Genomic DNA, 23039 nt, shown 5'->3' on the forward strand with positions numbered 1-23039 from the left:
CAAGCTGTGTAGGGAAACCTCAATAGTTTGGGATAAAAGTCCAAGCAACATCAGTAAAACAAACACAGAAAGCAAAAGACTCTAACATAGTGTGGTTTAACAGGCAGCATTCACGTTTCTGTATCACAGAAGTTGAAATCGGCAAGGATCGGCGCTGCTGGACCCCGTGGCTTCTCCTCAGTCCTCTCCTGACATGCTCCATCAGTGTCGTCTGTCTGATGTCAGTCTAGGGAACTCAGCTGCAGAGCGTTTGGTGGGGCAGAACCCCTGTCTAGTCAGCTAGTTAAGTTGGTGTACTGGTAGTCTGAGATGTTTGAAGCAATGAAGACATTTTGAGGAAGAAAATAAAACCACAAGTAAACCTATCTGCAGGCACTATTTAGAGGTGCTCCCTTGCATTTTGACATCTTTAAGTGCTTTTTTTCTTTCTTTCTTTTTTTTTTTTAGAGATAGAGTCTCACTTTATCACCCTTGGTAGAGTGCTGTGGCATCACAGCTCATAGTAACCTCCAATTCCTGGGCATAGGCGATCCTCCTGCCTCGGCCTTCCAAGTAGCTGGGTCCACAGGCGCCCACCATAATGCCCGGCTATTTTTTTGTTGCAATTTGACCGGGGCCAGGTTCGAACCTGCCACCCTCAATATATGGGGCCGGCGCCCTGCCCCACTGAGCCACAGCACCGCCCTTTAAGTGCTTTTTCAAGGGCTACAAATTCTCAGTAAACTTTATGGATTCTGGGAGAGTACCTGCAAGACAGGCTTCTTAGAATTAGCTCATGGGAACTGTTGGTGCTCTTTCTTAACATGTTACCAACCAGCCCACGTGAGTTTTTTAAAAATCAGATTAATTTACATAGGATTTTACTATGTATAAGTTTTATTGCCAACCAAGCATTAAAACCAAGCAGCCTAAAAACAGGTGATGGAGAGGTCCTGTCTTTAACCACCCCGAAGTTCTGAAGACCCTGTCTTTTTTTTTTTTTTTTTCATTTTCTTTTTCTCTTCTCCTTTTTCTTCTCCCCCCACCCCCCGCCCCCCGCCTTTGGCTTCATTAGCTCTTTTCACTTGGCTGGGTTTATTATTTGTGTCACCACGTCTGGGAGGAATGGAAAGTCCCTGGAGAGCACGGCCTGCTCGAGGCTGAGCCAGTGCTGTGCGTTCCCGCCCGCGCACCCGCATTCCAGTGCAGTGGTGGTTTTGATTTGACCTCCTCTGACCTTCCTTGTATTTATTCCAGACTGACTGTGTACCCAGCATTGTGCCATGTGTTTATTAGGGGTAGAGAGATCAGTAAGACTTCTCCCTCTGAAGAGCTCAGAATCCAGGGCTATGCTTAAGTGAACACACACACTTGCCTTTGTGATTTTAGGTACAGATTTTATCCTGTCGAAAGCAGATATCTAGCATTGCTGTTGCTTAGGGAGCATGAAGGAGGATGATAACAGAGCCTGCGACACCAGTGGGTGGTTTTGTTAGGGCTGCCAGGGTGCGAACCCTAGGAGTACTGAGACGCTGGCGGGTGCTGGTCTGCAGCACTTGCTCCTGGGTTTCTAGCGCCCTGTAGGTGACACGTGGTGGTTTCCTTGTCTCTGTCTATCCTACAAAACCTGATTGCTTTCTCTCTTTAGGGGAAGCTGCCTACACGGATCACAGTTCCACTCTCTGTGATTAGCCAGCCGATGAAGGGCAAGGGTGTGGTCACAGCCCCCATCATCAAAGGCAACCTGGGAGCCAAGTGAGTGCTGTGTTGTCATGGAGGTGGTGTCCTCGTCACAGGAGGGAAGGTGGCTGGTCTTTCTGGGCCCCCTTCGTCATCTCTCTTTTGTTGTCTTCCCTTGGTTGTGTGGGCCCCTGTATTCAGCACTTGGTACTATTTTAGGTGTAGTGATTAATTCAGACTGCCACTAAGCTTAGAAATAGGGGGAGATGTGATAAAAAGCAATATACTCTGTTGGGTAGTGATCAGACTGGGGGGGAGGGGTGAGTGAAAAAGGCAGGGAGAGGCTCTGGGTGGTGCACAGTTGGGTGTGAGGGAAGTCCGTCTTTGACATTTGAACTCTGAACCTAAAACAGTTCAGAGGGCTAGGGTCACCCGTGGCCCTGGCTTAAGCGGGTATAAAGGGCATGATGAAATGAGTCTGGCAGTCCTGTGTGATGAGGCTATTTGGGGAGGGTCTCTCACCAGGAGCATACTCCTCGCTGGGGCTCTGTTCGGTACTGCCACTGGTCAGGGCGTGGCCATGGGACCATTTCAACCAGAGAACTGGGGGCTTCTGGGCTTGCCCTTCTCCCACCATGGGGTGAAAGGTGGTCTTAGCAGAACACCGGAATTTTCACTGGCACTAGATTTCCCTGTTGCCTTTCAGTGCATGGCCTAACCCTGAGCCCCAGAGAATATCCCATGATCCGGTCGTACCTGACTCCTGCTTTCCCTCCACAGCCTCAGTGGGTTGGGTCGCAACATCATCCTCACCACCATGCCAGCAGGCACTAAGCTCATCGCCGGCAACAAGCCTGTTAGCTTCCTCACTGCCCAGCAGCTGCAGCAGCTGCAGCAGCAAGGTCAGGCCACACAGGTAAGGTCCAAGGCAAGCTCTTGGCTTTGCTCTGATTCTTTTGCTGTTCTATTTGATGAGCCCACTTGTAATCCACCAATCACATCTTTTGCTCTTTGCAAACAGGTGCGCATCCAGACTGTCCCCGCATCCCATCTCCAACAGGGCACAGCATCTGGCTCTTCCAAAGCAGTCTCTACCGTGGTTGTGACCACAGCTCCGTCTCCTAAACAGGCACCCGAGCAGCAGTGACCGGAAGAGAGATAGCCTCTGTGAAGACCGGGCCTGCTCTGTCCTTCTGGCTGAAAGGAGGGGAGCATGGAGGTTGTATCATTCCTATAAGCTTGTCTGTCCAGGCAGTGAGTAGGGACATGGTGGCAACAGTGGCCTGGTTTCTGTTGCACGCTCCACAGTGGAGCACCCTGAGAAAGGTTCTGGGGTCTGCTCTCTACCAATCTAGGAGAAGATTCTGGTGGAATTGGAGCGCGTCGTGGTTCTGTCGTCCAAGCCAGAGTTCTCTTCCGGGAGTAAGACACCCAGGGAAGGCTTACCAGTTGCAGAGTTCACAGACAGTGAAGAAGTCTTGGACTACGTGAGGATTGTATTTTTTAGCTCTGGTCCTCTCCATGACGAGTGGTCTAGATTTGAGTTCTGCGCCTACAAAATTTTATGTAACTTATTTTTTTAAAGAGACTATCGTACATCTTTATCAAATAGAAATCTGGGCTTTAGTCCCCCCTAAATGGATACTTATTCTTTTGACCAGAACGAGAGAATAACAAGAATTTTAATAAGTTGTTGGCTGACTTGATAGCTATATAGTGGTGGAGAGGCTGTAAGACAGAGAACCACAGGAAGGGGGTAGTGTGGATTCCCTGACATGGAATTAATCTGGCATGGCCTCTTAAAGATGGGGTGTTGAGATCTTGATTGTGGTCCCTGGCTTCCCCTGCCAACTTTGCTCTCTGTGGCAAACCCATTCACGTGGAATTCCAGAGCCAGTGCGCAGAGAGGAGAACCAGAGCGGACGTGCCGCTTCTGCAGCAAAACTGTGTTGCAGTTCAGAGATTATACATTCTGCTTTGCTCCAGAGCAAAAGTTGCAAACCAGACCCTTGGGGCTGGCTACTTGTTTTTGTAAATAAAGTTTTTATGGGAACACAGCCCATACCCATTCATTTCTATGTATTTACGGCTGCTTTCAGGTTAGAAGGCAGAATTGAGTAGTTGACACAGAGACTTACAGCTTTCAGGCCTAAACTGTTTCTTCTTTTATGGCCTTTTAAGGATGAGTTTGTTGAGCCCTATTCCAGGGCAGAGATGGCAGGAGGAGAGGGGGGGTGTGCAGGGCCAGGGATCTGCCTGCCCGACAGTGATAACCCCCAGAGAGGTCAGTCTGGATTTGGAAGTCGAATGCTGGCATTTCATACTTATCAGCCTCTAGTAGCTACAGGTAGAACTCAGAATGACACTTTATAGGGGTCCTCAGACTTTTTAAACAGGGGGCCAGTTCACTGTCCCTCAGACCGTTGGAGGGCTGGACTATAGTTTTAAAAAAACTATGAACAAATTCCTATGCACACTACATACCTTATTTTGAATTAAAAAAACAAAATGGGAACAAATACAATCATACTGCCTCATGTGGCCCGTGGGCTGCAGTTTGAGGACCCCTGCTTTAAAATATAAAAACTGATTGAAGCACTGGTTGTTACCAGTATATACCTTTCTTATCCTTATAGGTGGATGGAAAAGCCTTTCTACAGTGATAGGCTTCCCTTTCTTCAAAGTATGCAAATTATTAAACATGGACCTTTCCTCTGTGGGATTAGTGATGGTCTTTGAGATCTGGGTGAGGAGGTGGAGCTGTAGGGCGTGGAATGGAGGTGGCCCGGAGTAGGTGTGGGCAGTTCAGCAGGTTGCAGAGGAGCAGTGAGTGGTGTGGGAGGCTTACTGGCCACACAGGAGTTTTCACAGACATTTCGTTTGAAATTGATGTCATCATTTCCTTTTTACCTATGAAAAGATGTGAGTCTGAGCTGACATTCAAGACAGCTAAGATGTCAATCTGGTCTTCTAATGCTGCTCCCAGCCCCATTCTGCCGCCTCCCTCCAGGGCGTGTGTCCTGGTGAGCCGCAGGAGGTGGTAAACTGGATCAGAGAGCAGAGGTGAACAGGCCAGGCAGGGGTCGAGCTGTTGATGGGCAAGCGGATGCTTGGTACTGCAATGAGGCCGCAGTGGGACTGCAGGGGGGAAATGGGTCTTTCACCTGAGTAAAGGAGAATGTGTTCGCATTTTATAATGCTTTGATACTTTCACATCTTCATTATTTCCAAGAGTCACATTTCACATTGAATGCCTTATGACAGTTTCCAAATGAGAAGAAGGTAGAAATTTCAGTGATCCTGTCTCAGGTATTTACTGCTGGCTAAAAATAAACCCCTTCTGAATTTGTTTAGCAAATGATTTCATAAAAGTAACTCCGACGTTCAGCCTCAGCCCTACCCCAGGCTGCTACTTACTGGAGCCACCAGACTCTGCCTGTCTCTGTGTCCATCCTGGTGAGCACGATGTCAAGTTCAGACCTTTCAGGCTGCCCTTGTGGGCCTGACTCTTAGTCTAGTCTGGGTACTGTCCCGCGGCCCTGGAATAGCGCAGAATGGAAACCCTGTGCGGCTCATGGTGACAGCACCAGTATTTGTGCCCCACACATGCTTCCTTTGTATGCCGACTGAGGGGTCTCCTGGAGAGGGGTGGGTGGCTGCGGGTGGGTGTTTTGCATGGAACTTTTCCAGAAGAACTTCCAGCAGCAGCCATTGAGCCACTGCTTCACAGAGGTTGGTAAAATTATTCTGACCACATCTAAGATGGAATCTGGGGAATCATATTGTAATTGGTTTCTGCTTTAATACCACCTCTGTCTGTGGTGGGTTGGTCACTTCACTTGAAGGCATCACAAACATGCTGTGTGATGGGCATCCAGAGAAACTTTAGTATTTTATATCTGATCATCACACTGCAGTCTCACTCTGGAGAAAATACATTTCCTTAAAACATTTTGTATTTAAAAAAAAAAACTTAAAATGTGGGGCGGTGCCTGTGGCTCAAGGAGTAGGGCGCCGGTCCCATATGCCGGAGGTGGCGGGTTCAATCCCAGCCCCAGCCAAAAACCACAAAAAAAAAAAAAAAAAAACAAAACTTAAAATGTGGATCTTTTCTATGAAAATAAAACAGAAATAGAGTTGTTCTTCCCATTTCCACTCCCTAAGGAAAGAACACATTTTTATTAACTGCCAATGATAGAGGTATTTTTTTTCTTTCTTTCCTTTTTTTTTTTTTTTTTTTTTTGAGATAGGGTCTTGTTCTATTGCCCACACTGGAGTACAGTGGCATTGTCATAGCTCACTGTAACCTCAAACTCCTGGGCTCAAGTAATCCTTCTGCTTCAGCCTCCCGAGTAGCTAGGATTGCAGGTGTGAGCCACTGTGCCCAGCTAAGTAAAAATTATTTTTTGTAGAGATGAGGTCCTGTTGTGTTGCTCAGGCTGGTCTCAGACTCCTGGCCTCAAGCGATTCTCCTGCCTCAGCCTCCCAAAGTGTTGGAATTGCAGGCGTGAGCCACCACATCCAGCTTTCCAGCACTTGTGGAGTGAGTGGGTGGGTTCTTCCTCAGGTGGCAAACCGAGGTGGGTTCTGAAAGGGGACCCAGGACATCTGTAATAACTTAATTGGTGTTTTTAGTATCTCATTTTTAATCTTAAACTGTGACTCCAACTCTGAATGGCTGACTAATCATGGGAGGTTACTTTTTGTTAAAGAGTTTGTTCCAAAGTGCATTCCATGTGTTATATAAGTTATCACATCTCCAGTGATAGGGCAGGGTGAATGGTGAGAAAGACACTGGGCTTTTGAGTCATACTGAGAACAGGTTTGCTATTTGTTAGCTCTGTAACCTTAGGCTAAGCAGCCTTGCTGAAGGACCTCATGCACTCAGTACATATTACAGGCCATTTTAAGAACCAAACTCAGAATCTGAAAAACAGTTTGCAAATGAAAGGTATTGCTTCGTCTCCAAGGCCCTTCACCCTTTGTCCTTTCCCACTTTTATCAGAGCTCTCCGTGTTCTTCCTGCTCCCGTTGGCTCTGCCTACTGCGCTCTGTGCCTGGGATGTGCTTTCTCTGTAAGGCAGACTCCCCGCGTCCCTCCCCTGCTTTCTCTCTGGCCGTGATCTGCACTCACCTTTGCCAGCATCTCTCAACGCTGGGTGTAACCGCTTTGTCTCTGCAGTAGCCTGCAGACTCCTCTCTGGACACACACCTCATTCTTCCTTTCAACCATGTCATTGCTGGTGCAAAGTAGATGTTTAATAAATGCTGAAGGAAGTTTAAATAAAAGAAAAAACAGATCCAGAACCAAGACTAGAATATCAAGAGTTTATATTACTAATTGAGAATTCACATCCTTTGCAGAATTTACTTCCAATTATTTTAAAAGTGAAGGCCTTTGGGAGGCATCTGTGGCTTAAGCGAGTAGGGCGCAGGCCCCATATGCTGGAGGTGGTGGGTTCAAAACCAGCCCCAGCCAAAAACTGCAAAAGAAAAAAAAAATTTTTTTACAGTGAAGGCCTTCTATAACCAAGACATTCTCTCTCTGCCTCATTATACACCTTTGCTGTCAGATCCTTTATTAGGGCAACTTTGAGAGTTCTAGCTCTCCGCTGAGCCACTGACTAGCTTTCAGATTAAAAAACACAATCTTTGGCCTAATTTTGTAACTTGTCAGCAGTGGTATTGCAGTGCTGTGGTACGATTAGTTAGGATATGTTTAACAAGTAATATTTAAAAATTACCAAACCTTGTGAATTACTTCACTCTTACAAAAAGTATGTTAGAATTTTAACTCTAAAATAAAGGCACTGTTCACTGATGTTTTGATATCTCTCTGATAACAAAGTTGTTTCTTTCTTGAGAGAAAGGTGGGTGAGAGTAAGTTTTCCTGCTGGATTCATAGCCTGGATTCATCCACGAGGCCCTTTTCTTGCTCTACAGCTTACAGTCTCTGATTTCTCACCAAAGACACAAAAGCTTGCTGCCTGCAAGTATTAAATCATTTTTCTTTATGAAAGATATTACACCAACACAGAGCTTAAATTATGTTTAAAAAATCCAAACAGCAAGGTACACAAAACACTGAAGCCGTAATTTCCTGATTTAGAACCTCTAGCCTGTGTGAAGTGACCAGGTGGCAGCGTAGACCCTCAGTAGCAGGCCGCAGCCAGCGCTGCAGCGCTGTGGCAAGCTTTGTCCCCTGCCCTGCAGCGGGAGTCCACCCTCTGCGTGGCCCAGTCTCAGTCCTCATCTGAGTCGCTCAGGAGGGTGGCCTGGTAAGTGTGATCGGCCTTCAGTTTCTGAATCCCAATGACCTCTCCTCCAAGTCTCTTCATCCGAGTCGAAAGGCTGTAGTAATAGAGAAGCAATAGAGCCCATTAAACTAGCCAGAATTCCCTTATCCCCTCACTTAAGGATGTTAAGGCATCTGCTGGTTTTTAAAACTTTGTATTTCTATCAAATACTGATGAGATGTCTACATCTAACTTCTTAGGCAATTATTTTATTCATTAGTAGGTAAAGGAACTCATGATTAAAATTACTGAATGCCAGTGAGTAGCGCCTGTTGCTCCATATACCAGAGGTTAGCAGGTTCAAACCCGGCCCTGGCCAAACTGCAACAGAAAAATAGCCGGGCGTTGTGGCGGGCACCTGTAGTCCCAGCTACTCGGGAGGCTGAGGCAAGAGAATCGCTTGAGCCCAGGAGTTGGAGGTTGCTGTGAGTTGTGTGACACCATAGCACTCTACCAAGGGCAATAAAGTGAGACTATCTCTACAAAAAAAAAAAAAAATTTATTGAATGTTGGGCTGTGCCTGTGGCTCAAAGGAGTAGGGCACCGGTCTCATATACCAGAGGTGAGGAGTTCAAACCTGGCCCCGGCCAAAAACTACAAAAAATAAAAAAATTAAAAAAATTAAATTATTGGATGTCATAATTGAAAACTGAGGTTTCTTCTGATTTACTATTTCACTGACTTGGCAGAACCAAAAGATACTAACTGGTCTGTGCAGGACTCTTTCTGAGTGAAGTGTGTAAGGACCTAAAAAGACGGGTGCTCCAGGCAGCACCTGTGGCTCAAAGGAGTAGGGCACCGGCCCCATATGCCGGAGGTGGCAGGTTCAAGCCTGGCCCCAGCCAAAAACTGCGGGGTGGGGGGGGGGGTGGGGGGAGGGAGGGGGATGACGGGTGCTCCATAGTAATAGAACTGGCAGGGCCCTTTCACCTGCCGTGGGAGGCTCTGGTGTTTACCCTGGTCAAGTTACTCAGTGTTTTGAAGCCTTGGTTTCCCCATCTGTAAAGGAAAAAAAAAAACCCAAAAAACTGCATACTTGGCAAGGCAGCAGAGGGGGAGTCAGTGTGAGTGCCATCCCCAGGGTCTGGGACCCAGCAGGTGCTTAGGAATTCACATGGATTGTCTGTGCACTTCTACAGAGCACGTAGAGATCACTTTCTCCTCTGGTGTGTTTTCTCACGGTCACAACCCCTCTGGGAAGCAGGCAGGGTAAGTCCAACAGTAAGAGGACGTGTCCAGGATGAAGCCGGGGCCGCAAGGCCTACCGTCCAGCACCGCCTCCGAAGTCAGACTTGGCCCCACCACACCACAGGCTTAGAGTCTATCAGAACTGCATTTGGGGTGCTCCAGACCGGTCATTTAACTTGCAAAGCCTCATCACTTGTGTGGGAGGGCAGCAGGACCTTCCCTGCAGTGTGTAGTACCTTGCACAGGGTTTGGCACATAGTTGGTGCTCATTAGATGGTAGAAGTTAGTCAGATCAGTGCTGCTTAGGGGTTAACTAGGAGACTTCACAGCCGTCTCCTTGAAACATACCAGAAAACGAGTGAGTAGTTGGCGGCCACGACGCAGAGGGCGGCCAGGTAGTGCCAGCAGAAGCACATGGTGATGAACATGATGTTGCCCTCATCCCTCTGGTCCCACTCCGGCGTTCCAAAAGGGGGGAACAGCACAAATCCGATCTGGTGGGTTATACAGAGAAGTTGGCCTTGTGGTTAGTTGTCCGGAGAAGCAACCCAGCCTTCCCGTGCACCAGAGTGGCCCCTGGCTCCTGCCTACCACTTCTCAGTTGCAAGCCTCATTAGCATATAAAAGCCTTCTCACACAGGAAAATTGCTCTGGCTTTAGTATAGGCTTTAAAAACACTTCCAGGCCTCAATTTTGAGTGAACAGTTTAGCAAGTGGAGCCTGTCCCCCGCTGGGAAGGGGAGGCTGGGAAATGATTGGTTGGCTCAGTGTGGGTTCCATGCCTTGTGCTTGGATGTGAATGGCTAAAATTACAAGGGTCAAGTTGTGGGTGTGGGGAGAAAAGGGGCCTCTAAACCTGTCGTATGGCTTGCCCGGGGCTGCATTTTGGGGCTGGGAAGTCCTCGGCTGAGCTCCTCTGGCCAGACCCCGGGAAGAGCCTTGCTGTGAATAATCACCTGCCAGAACCAGGTTCCCTGAAGAATAATGAGACTGGTTCGGAAAAGTTCCAGCACAGTATTGTCCCGAAAGAAGACCTCTAGGAAGACGCTGACGCCCCCAACAAGCAAAGCAAGCACCAGGAGCGAGTGGATGTGCTGGTCCAGCAGTGGTCGGTTGTGGACGTGGAAGTAGAAAAGAAAACCTGCCGCAAACCAAACACAGCCGTCAGGGATTTGCCTGTTTCTTCACCAGAGGATTCTCTCCGGATTTCCTCTACACCTGTCAGAGCTAGATTTTTCAGCGTTAAGGAAGTCAGTTGACAGGGCAACAAACAGATGCAGATTACGTTTATTTCCTGGGTGTGGTAAGAGTATAAACAGCAAGGGCTGCATCTTTAAATGCCCACATAGGACCCAGGGTAGTGTTCGTACCGGACGCAGGTGAAATGTGGTGGTGCGTGACAAATGGTGACTACACTGGAAATTCAGTTTTGCTCTCATTCAACCTTCAAGTCTTCCTGAAGTACAGAGTGAGGTTGTTGGATTACAGCATGTTTCCTAATACTCCAGGTAAAGTGAGTCATATCGGGAGAACTCTCCTAGCAGCTGGGTGGGGCCCCTGAAATTCTTGGTGGGGGCACAGTGGTGAAGGGTGGAGCACAGTTTCTCTTACCAGCCCAAAGGCGTTTCTCACCCTATGTGGTGGCATCCCAGCAGTCTTGAAACATTTGTGTGTGTGTGTGCACCTGTACCCACAAAAGTGTGCAGGTGTGTGAGCAGGGGTGCTGGTGGTGTGGGAAGACACGGAGGGGCTGTGCTGTGTTAACAGGGGGTCTGGGAGTGCCCTAAAGCGTCATGCCTTCATGAGCTGCTGTACTGAATTTGTCATTTGGCCCATCCACGGCATGGACCAAGTCCTGTTCAGGTTTTGGAAGTCCAGAGATGTAGATTTTGCGGGGAAGGTTATTACATTCACAAAGTTAATGGTCTTTTGAAAAGTATTTTTAAAGTTTTTTAGAGACAGGGTGACACTCTGTTGCCCAGGCTGGAGTGCAGTGGTGTGATCATAGCTCAAGATCAAACCCTTGGACTCTAGCAATCCTTCTGCCTCAGCCTCCTTAGTAGCTGGGAGTGCGGTATCATGCCTGGCTTGCAACATCTCTGGTCTTTGTGCTGTGCTCCCTCATAAATACAGCTTGTCAGAACCCCCCTTCTTCCGTTCCACAGAGTTACCTTCAGCGAATATTGCCATAGCCATAACCAGTCTGTCTACGCCCAGGGGAATGTGGTTGAGCAGATAGGTGACCATGTCCGTGATCCCGGAGACGGCGAAGAACAGGTACATGGTGCTGTGCTGCCAGTTCATGAGCTTCACCCAGCCGTGCTCATGGTAGAGGTGCAGGTGTGGCCCATCCGGAACAAACTGCTCTGCCAGGATCCCTGCACGGAATCAAGAGGGGGTGTTGAAGAGGCAAGAGTAGCTCCACATCATAGATGACAAGAAGTAGCCCAAAGGCACCACCGAGTCCAGCCGGGGTCACGGGCCTGTGGGGCGGCAGGCCTCCTTCAGGACGAATGTCTGTGCCCAGCAGTCTGTTAGACGTTCTAGGGGCTGAGTTTGGGAGTGGCAGCAGAGACTCAGAGTGTGGCTGACATACTCAACTTGGGGCGCCCCTGCCAACTGAGCCGTGAAGGAAATCCCAGAAAAACATTTGGGTGGAAAATAGATTCTGGCCAGAGATACCCAGAGGAAGAGACCTGCTCTCGCCTCAGGGAGGGACGCAGCTCTCAGGTGTGTGTCTGTCAGGACACCCCTCAGGACGTGGGTCCCTCGCTAGGCACGGAGCCAGCTCTGCAAGCTCTGCGTCCCTTCCAGCTCTGGGGTTCACAACCCTGGGGGAACAAAGTGACGGCCTCTCAGGGTGGGCAGAACACTGGTGATGCTGTATTCAATAGTTTTTCACAGTGCACGGTGTTGTAAGGTGCTGTGAACTGTTATTATTATAAAGCTCTGTGCACAATGGATGTTACGATGAAACGGACTTGTGGCCAGTTGGAAGTTCTTGTCCTGTTATCTCTGCAAGTGGAGAAATACCTATTTTACAGGGCCTAGAAAGTAGATTTAAGATACCAAGGATGATGGGGAGATTCCCTGAACCAAGTGACTACATCTTACCAATGAGGGAAAACAGGGTCCTCACTGCGGCTTCAATGACCTCCAGACGCTGATGAGACTGCTGCAGCCAGGCGGTCTTCCGTGTCTGATGCAAGTACTTCAGTGGGTACTTCACTGACCACCACAAGCCGACTATTAAGAAGAAACTCCCTGGGAGTGCATGGCCCTTGAAGTTTGCCATCGGGATTCTAGAACACCTAGAGAAATAGGGACAGCTCTTCGCTGGCTGGATAAAGACAACATACAAATGTATATTTTGGCGGGAAACACAATACGTGCTGAGGATTGCAGATCAGATGACACGTTAAAAAAGATCAACTCAGCCAGGCACTCGGAGGCCGAGGCAGGTGGATCGCTTGAGCTCATGAGTTCGAGACCAGCCTGAGCAAAAGTGAGACTCCCGTCTCTACTAAAAATAGAAAAACTGAGGCAAGAGGATCACTTGAGCCTGAGTTGGAGGTTGCTTTGAGCTATGATGCCACTACACTCTACCCAGGGCGACAGAGTGAGACTGTCTCAAAAATAAATAAATAAATAAACTCACAGCAGTGCCTATGACTCAAGAGTAGGGCCCCGTATCCTGGAGGTGGCAGGTTCAAACCCGGCCCTGACCAAAAACTGCAAAAAAAAAAAAAAATTCATTCTCATAGAACAAGTCACTGTATTCACTGAAGTCTTCTCTGGTAAGTGAGTTACGTGGTCAAGAGAATACCACTGGCCAGAAGGCGTTAATAGTGTGGGTAAGATGGAAGGGCTAGGAAAGAGGGTCAGTTAGTGATCTCGGGGTAGAGAAACCTTTCTAAACATAAAGGGAACAGTGCCTGTGGCTCAGTGAGTAGGGTGCCAGCCCCATATACCGAGGGTGGTGGGTTCGAACCCAGCCCCAGCCAAACTGCAACAACAACAAAAAAAATAGCCAGGCGTTGTGGTGGGCGCCTGTAGTCTCAGCTACTTGGGAGGCGGAGGCAAGAGAATCACAGAGGTTGCTGTGAGCTGTGATGCCACGGCACTCTACCAAGGGCAACAAAGTGAGACTCTGTCTCTAAAAAAGTAAATAAACATAAAGGGAAGATCTAGAAAAGAAAATCAAATTACACAAATATTTTTATAGCAAAAACATAAAAAGGTATGTATCCATAGTAATTTTTAAAAAGCATCAAAAGACAAATAACAGATAAGAAAAAAATATATAGCAGCTACACAAGAAACGGCCGTTTCAGTAGAGAGCCTTTACAAATTAATGGGGAAAAGACCATGGAAAAATAGACAGGACACATGAACAGTTGATTCACAAAATAATACCAGTGGGCAATCTCGCTGCAATTAGAGATGTACCAAGGAAGGCACATTTTTCATCTAATGTGAAAATAATGTACCATGGAGTACTATTCAGCCATAAAAAAGATGAAGACGTCACATCTTTTGTGTTTACCTGGATGGAGATGAAACACATTCTTCTTAGTAAACAATCTCAAGAATGGGGGGAAAAAAGTATCCAGTGTACTGAATACTAATATGAAAAATATATAAACAACTACGTGCCCATATGAAAGAAAAAACAAAAATATAGTCTAGCAAGGGGGAGGGGAGGGGGGAAGAGGGGAAAGGGAAAAAAAGAGGATCTCACCAAATGTGCACAGCGTGAGGGTGTTCAGCACCCCCCTGAGCGAAGGGCTCAACCAGGATTTGAACTTTACCTTGGAATGGAAAACAATGTCACCTAAACATTTATACCTCCCTATTAATTTGAAATTTAAAAAAAATTTTAAAAAGGAAGAGTTCTGATGTGGCGGTCTAGTCCCCATGAACATGGTCGCTATGATTTAAATTTTGTAAAAAGCGTCATTATGTAGATAATCATTTTATTCCAAAACACATTGCAGGCACTATTTTTATCTCATTTATGGTACCATGATATGATAGGATAAAAATTAGCTAGGATTTATTCAGAAGAAAAATGCCTCCTTTCCTCTGAGTGGCCACCTGAGGAATGTGTAGGCTGGAAGTAAAACAGCAGCTGCTGGTGATTGCTGAGGTTTGAATATGTCCCTTCCAAAATTCGGGTTATTGGCAGTGTTGAGAAGTGGGGCCTATAAGGGGTGTTAAGGCCATGAGGGCTCCTCCTCCTCAGTGAGATGAAGTGCCCTGGTAAAGGGGTCTGAGGGATGGAGTTGACCCTTTTTTTGTCCTGCCAAGCGAGGACATTGCCTGTCACCAGACACCTGATGGTGGTGCCTCCACGTTGGGCTTGCAAGACTTCAGAACTGTGAGAAATCAGTATCTGTTGTTTACAGATTTCCCAGCCTGTGGTGTTTTGTTCTAGCAGCATCAAACAGACTCAGATAGTGATCCAGGAAAGGAACATAAAGTGGCAGCCTCTGCCTGGTTACTTCATCCCTGGCCGGGGGCCATCCTTCCATCACCAGCCAGCTTTTCTTCTTTGCTTTTGAAGCAGAGTCTCACTCTGTTGCCCAGGCTGGTGCCATGGCATCCATGTCACTCACAACAACCTCAGACTCCTTGGCTCAAGTGATCCTTATGCCCCAGCCTCCCGAGTAGCTGAGACTATGGGTGCCTGTCACATACCCAGCTAATTTTTCTTTCTTTATTATTTTTTTTAATTTCAGGTTAACATGAAGGTACAAACGACTAGGTCACAATATTGGCATTTGTTAGGTAGAGTCCCTCTTGGAGTTGTGTCCCACACCCAAAAAGTGTGCCGTCTACCCTTAGATTGTGCCCATTCAGTGGGAGCACACCAATCCCCACCCCTCCTCCTCTCTTTCCCCTCCTTAAGACCCCCTTCCCCCAACTTGTATTGAATTGAGTTTTTCTCCTAGGTGGGTGTGTATTAGATTGTCTGCGGCTTCATATTCATAATGAGCACATTGGACATTTGCTTTTCCATTCTTGTGATACTTTATTAAGAAGACTGTTTCAGCTCCATCCATAATTTTTTAATTTTTAGTAGAGATGTCACCAGACCAAGGAGCACATCCACCTGTCATCCAACCCAGTTGATGGAAAAGTGGATGAGAGATAAACAGTTTCACTTTTTATTTATAGAAAGGCCAGCAATTCTGGAGGACAGCAGAGTATCTCCTCAAAGAGCTGTTCTGTTCTCCTGTTTCTTTTTGTTACTTTTGTACTCTCCTAGTAAGAGTATCAGCAGTGTTATTACTCATCCTAGTATACATCAAACAGATTCCTCCTCATAGGTTACAAGGTTACACAGTATTCCCCTATCTTAAAGTGGTTATATCTTCAAAGCAGTTTTACTGTAGACTAAATCTATAGTTAGTCAGCACTTCACTGGGTGCGCAGAGTGGCCTGGGTCGTGGACCAGTGCCATGGAGTCCAGTCTCCAAACTTATCCATGACAGCAGGACTTGGATGTGAATAAACAAGCTCCAAAGGTTGATACGTAGGCTCATTTGGCCTCACCAGGGCCTGTCTAGCACTGCCCTATATGTAATGGTTATTTAGGGTAACAGTGGCTGCCATCAGAAATGGGGTCTCACTCTTGCTCAGGCTGGTCTTGAACTCCTGAGTTCAAGGGATCCTCCTGCCTCAGCCTCCCAGAGTGATAGGTATGATCCACCACGCCATTCACCAGCTACATTGACAGGGCTGTTTCACATCTGACACATTGACAGTTGGGAACTCACCCTTCATTGAGGTCTTTCACAAGCTATTAAAAAATGCTTTCAAACACTCTGGGTGGCTGACGCTGGTAGATTCCCTGAGTTCAGGAGTTTGAGAACAGCCTGAGCAAGAGCAAGACCCTGTCTTTAAAAACAGCCGGTGTGGGCGGTGCCTGTGGCTCAAGGAGTAGGGCGCTGGTCCCATACCGGAGGTGGCGGGTTCAAACCTAGCCCCGGCCAAAAACCACAAAAAAAAACAAAACAAAAAAAAAAAAACAGCCAGTGTTGTGGCAGGCACCTATAGTCCCAGCTACTTGGGAGGCTGACGCAAGAGAATTACTTGAGCCTAAGAGTTTGAGGTTGCCATGAGCTATGATGCCACCGCACTCTACCCAGGGTGACAAAATGAGACTGTCTCAAAGAAAAAAAGAGAGCTTTCAAAAAATAAAAGTGTATTAAATGCTTATAATGGAAAGCAAAGTCACATGCCTCATCTCACCCCTTAGTGAAGCCACTTTTAACTCTTTCATTTTCTCTGGTGTTTACCTCCATAATTATAGTCCAGCTACCATTTGTTAATTTATCATCATTAGGCACCACCTTCTAACTTCCTGCCGCTTTCTTAGAACCCCTCCCTCCTCTCCACCTCTTCATTTTTATAGTAGTTACAACATACTTGTTTGTTTAAATCCTATGTTCCTTTATTATGATGCTGTAAATCCAGAGTCCTTATTAGGGCCCGTACGGCCCTACACGGCTTAGTCCTGGTCCCTCCACCAGAGGGACCCAGTATATTACCCTCCACCAGATCCCTCTGTTCTTCCATGCAGCTGAGTGCAGCCCACTCCTGCAGCAAGACCCTTCACTGCCTGTTCTTTCTTTCCCACCTTGGGCCGGCAGTCTCTCCTTCCCTTTGGGCAGGTCTCCATACTATGAAAAGTACCAGGCCTGTCTCACTCTTTAATCTGTGTTGTCTTGTAAATTTTCTTTTAAAGTACAAATCACTATCTGATATCACAAACTGACATATTTTTTGAAGCACCTATCTCCATCCACTAAAATGCAGGCCCCTTGAAAGTAGGAGATTTGATCTATCTGGTTATTAAAGTTATCCTATCATCCAGCAATCCCACTTCTGGGTATATATCCAAAGGAAATAAAATTACTCTCTGAAAAAGACCTCTGCGCCCCCCCCTCCACCCCCTGCCATGTCCACTGCAGTACTGTTCACAATAATAGCCAATAATGAATGGATAAAAAAATGTGGTGTACACACGTACACGCACACACACAAAAACAGATAGTTATTTGGCCTTTAATAAAAAGAAAATGTGCCATTTGCAACAGGGATGAGCCTGGAGAACAGTGTGTAGACACTGCATGCTTTCATAGATAGAAGCCAAAAAAAAGTCAAACTCATAGAAACAGCAAGTGGAATGTCGTTACCAGGGGCTGGAGATGGCATAGAAAATGAGGAGATGTTGGTTACTAGGGGTACAAGCTTGCAGTTGTACGATGAATACGTTTTGGAGGCCTAACGCACAAGAGAGTGACTCTCGTTAATAATAGTATGCTGTATACTTGAAATTTGCTAAAAGAGTATTCTTATCCCAAAGGAAAGGAAGAGGTAAGTATGTGGGTAATGGATTTATTAATTAGCTTGCCTACGGCAATCATTTCACAATGCATCCATGTATTACATCATCGTGTTGTACGCCTTGAATATATACAAGTTAATTTTTTCAGAGACCTCCACACTGTTTTCCATGACTGATGTACCACTTTACATTCCTACCAATAGTGTATAGGGGTTCCCTTTTTCCACGTCCATCCCAATAGTTGTTATTTTTTGACTTTTGCGCAGTAATTATTGAACAGATGTAAAGTGATATCACTGTGGCTATGATCTGCATTTCTCTGATGATTAGTGATACTGAACAGCTTTTCATAAACCTTTTGGGCATTTGTTTTATTTTTATTTTTTTATTTATTTATTTATTTATTTTTTGGAGACAGAGTCTCACGCTATCACCCTGGGTAGAAGGCTGTGGTGTTATAGCTCACAGCAACCTCAAATTCCTAGGTTTGAGCAATCCTCTTGCCTCAGTAATCCTCTTGTCTCAGCCTCCTGAGAAGCTGGAACTACAGGTGTGTGTCTGTAGGCTAGTTTTTCTATTTTTAGTAGAGATGGGGTCTCACTCTTGCTCACAGTGGTTTTGAACTCTGAGCTCAAGCAATCCACATGCCTCAGCCTCTTAGAGTGTTAGGATTACAGGCATGAGCACTGTGCCTGGCATTCCATGACAATGTTGAAAAGCAGTGGAGACAATGGGCAACCTTGCGTGGTTCCTGATCTGACTGAAAATGATTCAATTTAACTCCATTCAATACAATTTTGGCTGTGGGTTTTCTATGTTTTGGAAAAGGTTAAGTAATATAGGTACTAGTTCCTCTTTAAAGGTTTGGTAGAATTCTGATGTGAAGCTGTCTGGTCCCAGGCTTTTCTTTTTAGGGAGATTTTGTAAGTTGATGCTATTTCAGAACTTGATATAGACCTGTTCAACATTTCCACTTCATTCTGGCTAAGTCTACAAAGGTGGCGTGCTTCCAAGTATTGGTCCATTTCCTTCAAATTTTCATATTTCTGAGAATAGAGTTTCTTATAATATTCATTAAGGAGTTTTTGAATTTCTGAGGGGTCTGCTGTTATTTTGTCTTTGCCATTTCTGATTGATGTAATTAGAGATTTTACTCTTTTTTTCCTGGTTAGGTTAGCCAAAGGTTTATCTATTTTATTGACATTTTCAAAAACCCAACTTTTTGATTTATTGATCTGTTGTATAATTCTTTTGTTTTCAATTTCATTTAATTCTGCTCTAATTTTGGTTCTTTTCTTCTGCTGGGTTTGGGGTTGGAATGTTCTTCTTTTTCCACTTGCTTGAGATGTCCCATTAAGTTGTAAACTTCCTCTCTTTCCGTTCTGTTGAGGAAGGCTTGCAGTGCTATAAATTTCCCTCTTAGGACTGCCTTTGCAGTATACCAGAGGCTCTGGTAATTCATGTCTTCATTATCATTTTGTTCCAAAAATTTGGTAATTTCCTTCTTAATCTCATCTTTGACCCAGCTATAGTTCGGCATAAGGTTATTTAGTTTCCATGTTTTTATATGAGTTTGCAAATTCCTGTTGTTACTGGGTTCAACTTTTATTCCATGATAGTCCAAGAAGATGCAAGGAATAATTTCTATTCTTTTAAATTTGTTGAGGTTAGACTTGTGACCTAAGATGTGATCAATTCCGGAGGATGTTCCATGGGCTGATGTGAAGAATGTGTATTCAATTTTGTTAGGATGAAATGTTCTGTAGATGTCTGTTAAATCCAATTGTTGAATGGTTAAGTTTAAATCTAAAATTTCTTTGCTGAGTTTCTTATTGGAGGATCTATCCAAAACTGCCAAAGGAGTGTTAAAATCTCCAACTATTATGGTGCTGGAGGAAATCAAGTTGCTCATGTCTGTTAGAGTCTCTTTTATAAATTGAGGCAAATTCTAGTTGGACGCATAAATGTTAATAATTGAAATCTCATCATGTTGAGTGTTACCCTTAACAAATTTCAAGTGACCACCCTTATCTTTCCTTCTTTTTGTTGTTTTAAAGCCTATTGTATCTGCAAATAAAATTGCAACACCTGCTATTTTCCGATTTCCATTTGCCTGAAATATAGATGACCATCCCTTTACCCTGAGTCTATATTTATCTTTTAAGGTAAGATGAGATTCTTGTATACAGCAGATATCTGGCCTGAGTTTTTGTATCCAGTCAGCCAACCTGTGCCTCTTTAGAGCACAATTTAAACCATTCACGTTAATTGAGAATATTGATAAGCCTCGTAGAATTTTGAGTATCAAGTTTTGCAAAAGTCCAGTGGACATTTTTAATCCTTTCACCACCATGGAAGTTGGAATTTGATCAAAAATTTCTAGTGAGTTTACTTAGGTGGTAGGGGATTGCACTGGTCATTATGGAGGATAAGTCTGAGAATATCCTGGAGAGCTAGTTTAGTTATGGCAAATTTCTTCAACATGTGAATGTCATTAAAGTGTTTAATTTCTCCATCATAAATGAAACTCAGTTTAGCTGGATACAGGATCCTGGGTTGAAAATTATTTTGTTTTAGGAGACTAGAAGTTGATGACCACCCTCTTCTAGCTTGAAAGTTTTCAGTAGCGAGGTCTGCAAGCATTCTAATATTCTTCTCCTTGTAGGTTATGGTTTTTGTACGTCTGGCTGCTTGCAGAATTTTCTCCTTTATATTAACTTTGGCGAAGTTAATTACAATGTGTCTGGGAGATGTCTTACTTGGATTGAGTCATGCTGGGGTTCTGAAACTGTCTGCCATCTGAATTTCAGAATCTCTTGGCATGTCTAGGAAGTTCTCTTTGATTATTTCATGGAGTAGAGCATCTGTGCCTTTCGAAAACACCTCTTCGCCTTCAGGAATTCCTATAAGGTAAATATTAGTTTTCTTTGAATTATCCCAGAGCTCTCTGAGAGAATGATCCACTTTTGCTCTCTACTTCTCTTCCTCTTTGAACATTTGGGAATGTTCAAAAGTTCAAAAGCTTTGTCTTCAATGTCAGAAATCCTTTCTTCTGCCTGCTCCATTCTGTTACTGAGGGATCTACTGTATTTCTCAGATCTTTGAGGGCTGCAATTTCTTGTCTCAATGTGTCAAAATCTTTGGTGATTTTGTGTTTGAATTCATTGAATTCTTGAGACAACCTTTGAAATGTTCCTTGAATTTGTAATTCCAACTTTACCTCCATTCTATTAATCTTATTTGCAATCCAAATTCTGAATTCAATTTCTGACATCTCAGCCATTTGTTTTTGAATGGGATCTTCTGGCCATGTCGTTCCTTGGTGGAGTTGATCTACTCTGATTATTCATGTTGCCGGAATTTTTCTGCTGATTCCACCCCAAGATTATATTACACCATTGGCTAGATGAGCAGATAATGTGAAGTTGGGTTGGGGGCTCCTGGATAGGGATTAACCAGCCCTTTGACCAAGAGCTGGGACTAGTGTCTGTACCTTTTCCCCTGGAGCTTGGCAAAGGACCTGTACAGTGCTATGGCCTGAGACACTGGGGATCTGCTTGTTGTGGTGGGGCTAAGTGGCTCTGTCTTGTTTTCAACTGGTCTCTGTCCACTCCTAGTGAATCAGTAACTCTGAGTTGAAGTCTCAGCTGTGGAGAAATACCAGCAACTAAATCTCCTGGCCCCCATGGGCAACAACTAGAAAAGGAAAATCAAACTTTCCCAGAACCACACATCCAGGGTATCACTTCGGATAGTCCTCAGGTGATTGGACCAAGTCAAGAGTTCCAAATCAATTGTCCCAGTCAGCACCCAGTCTCAAGTGGGAGAGTTCAAAAGGTCTCCAGCAATTAGAAATCAGGAGTCTGCTGGCAACTCGAATATGACTCCCTCCAGTGCTCCGTGGAGTCAGAAGGACCCACCCAGCAAATGAATTAGTCTGGGAAGATTGATGCCTCCTTCCCCACCTTATACCTCTGTCACACCCAGTCACTGGTAACTCCACAGAGCTGTTTCCCTCCAATGAGCACATGCTCTAGGGGTTTGCGCCTGCCTGAGTCACAGGGAGATCTATTCTCCTTGGCCAGACTGGCACACTCTGCCACCACCTGGCAGAGGCAGCTGAAACCTGACAAAATTGGGTGCTTAATGGTAGCTGGGGAGGTTCACTCAGTTCCAGCCTCACCCCAGATTGATGTTGCTGCCACTTATATTCTGGCAGAATTCTCTCCTGTCTCTATTCCCTTGTGGGCCAGGCTCTGTTTGAGTTCACAGAAACTGTGGCTCAGCCCAACCCTGTGCTGCTGCCATTAGGCCAATTCTCACGGAGCTGGCGTCTCTGTCTTGGCTGCACTCTGTGTTGGGGTGGGAGTGGTTAAAGCTCCCTGCCTGCTTTTGTGTCAGCTATGTTTCCCTGGGGTCCAGGTGCTTCTGAGGCTCACTAAAGCAGCACTTCTGACTCAGCCCTACCCTGGGAGTATGTCATCTCCCTGCACATATTCTAGTCTCCGTCCTGCCAAGCCCCACCCAGGAACATACTGCCTCAGGCATACCCTTTACTCACGGGGCCTGTGTTTCCATCCCAGATCTGTTCTGCCAGTGGCTGCCACCAGTTGCCAAGAGAGGCAGGGAGTGTCTCTCCAAAATATCTCCAGGGGTGTGAGCCCTATTGTTCCTGCTGCTGCTGCTGCTGCTGCTCTGTGCTGTGGGGCACTGCTTCCCCCTCTCCCTCTTAGTCCACAGTCCTCTCTTTACCTCCATGTCACAGAATCATCACAGACCTGTAACAGCCCACACCTTGTCCATACCTCTCCAGAAAACACCCCAGAATCTGGACTTCATGGGGGACACAGGCTTCCAGACCTCAGGGTGAGAGTGGAGGGGAGTGCTGGGAATTCAGAACTTCAGGTAGAGAATGTATACAGTTTTATGCCTGGTGGGAGAGTGCCACTAGTGTTAGTGGGTCCTCTCTGGGGAAGGAGTTTCGGTTTTTAGAGGGTCTCTCCCATGGGATGAAATAGGAGGATATCAGAACTCTGCTTGCTTGTTTGTAGAAAGTATACTGCGAGCCTTTCTCATGGGAGAGGGGACTCCCGTCCGCTTGGTGATGGATTTTATACCTATTGTTTGTTTCCTTGGGGTTGCAGTTCACCTCAGCAGGATTGATGTGTGTTCTTCCACCTTCTCTCTTGGCTCAGCTCCAAACCATCAGCTTACTTGCTATGCTTGGGAGCCTCTATGGAAAGCTGGCTCCAGTCGGCCATCTTGCCTCTGCCTCCATGGGTTGTCTTTTTATGTGGTTGTTTGCTTTGTTATGCAGAAGCTTTTTAGTTTGATGCAGTCCCACCTGTTTACTTTTGCTTTTGTTGCCTGTGCTTTGGTAGCATTTCAAATAAAATTACTGCTAAGCCCAGAGTGATGGAACATGTCCATATGTTTAGCGGTTCTCAACTTGTGGGCTGTGACTCCTTTGTAACAATGAAAATACATCCTGCATATCAGATATTTACATTACGATTCATAACTGCACTTATGAAGTACAC

At 45.7% G+C, this 23039-nt stretch overlaps 2 protein-coding genes across 7 annotated transcripts in view; one reads left to right on the forward strand and one right to left on the reverse strand.

Annotated features, from left to right (window-relative positions):
* The window catches only part of NFRKB (nuclear factor related to kappaB binding protein), a 36842-nt gene extending 28831 nt beyond the window's left edge, over window positions 1-8011 (forward strand). For 2 of the 4 annotated variants that reach the window (XM_053593571.1, XM_053593573.1), the window contains exons 24-26: window positions 1628-1734; window positions 2440-2575; window positions 2681-8011. In XM_053593571.1, coding sequence (XP_053449546.1) covers window positions 1628-1734; window positions 2440-2575; window positions 2681-2806 — 369 coding nt within the window. In that variant the 3' untranslated portion in view covers window positions 2807-8011. Of the gene's footprint in view, window positions 1-1627; window positions 1735-2439 lie in introns of all 4 variants that reach the window. The other 2 variants (XM_053593569.1, XM_053593570.1) reach the window with 1 other exon arrangement.
* TMEM45B (transmembrane protein 45B) overlaps window positions 7694-23039 on the reverse strand; it is a 36327-nt gene continuing 20981 nt past the window's right edge. The window contains exons 3-8 of one of the 3 annotated variants that reach the window (XM_053593575.1): window positions 12802-12875; window positions 12258-12454; window positions 11315-11521; window positions 10100-10284; window positions 9492-9637; window positions 7694-8010 (exon numbers count right to left, since the gene is read on the reverse strand). In XM_053593575.1, the coding sequence (XP_053449550.1) occupies window positions 7902-8010; window positions 9492-9637; window positions 10100-10284; window positions 11315-11521; window positions 12258-12438 (828 nt within the window). In that variant the 5' untranslated portion in view covers window positions 12439-12454; window positions 12802-12875 and the 3' untranslated portion in view covers window positions 7694-7901. Of the gene's footprint in view, window positions 8011-9491; window positions 9638-10099; window positions 10285-11314; window positions 11522-12257; window positions 12484-12801; window positions 12876-23039 lie in introns of all 3 variants that reach the window. The other 2 variants (XM_053593574.1, XM_053593576.1) reach the window with 2 other exon arrangements.

This window comes from Nycticebus coucang, chromosome 6 (assembly GCF_027406575.1).
Source record: "Nycticebus coucang isolate mNycCou1 chromosome 6, mNycCou1.pri, whole genome shotgun sequence".
In the NCBI taxonomy this organism is placed as follows: Eukaryota; Metazoa; Chordata; class Mammalia; order Primates; family Lorisidae; genus Nycticebus; species Nycticebus coucang.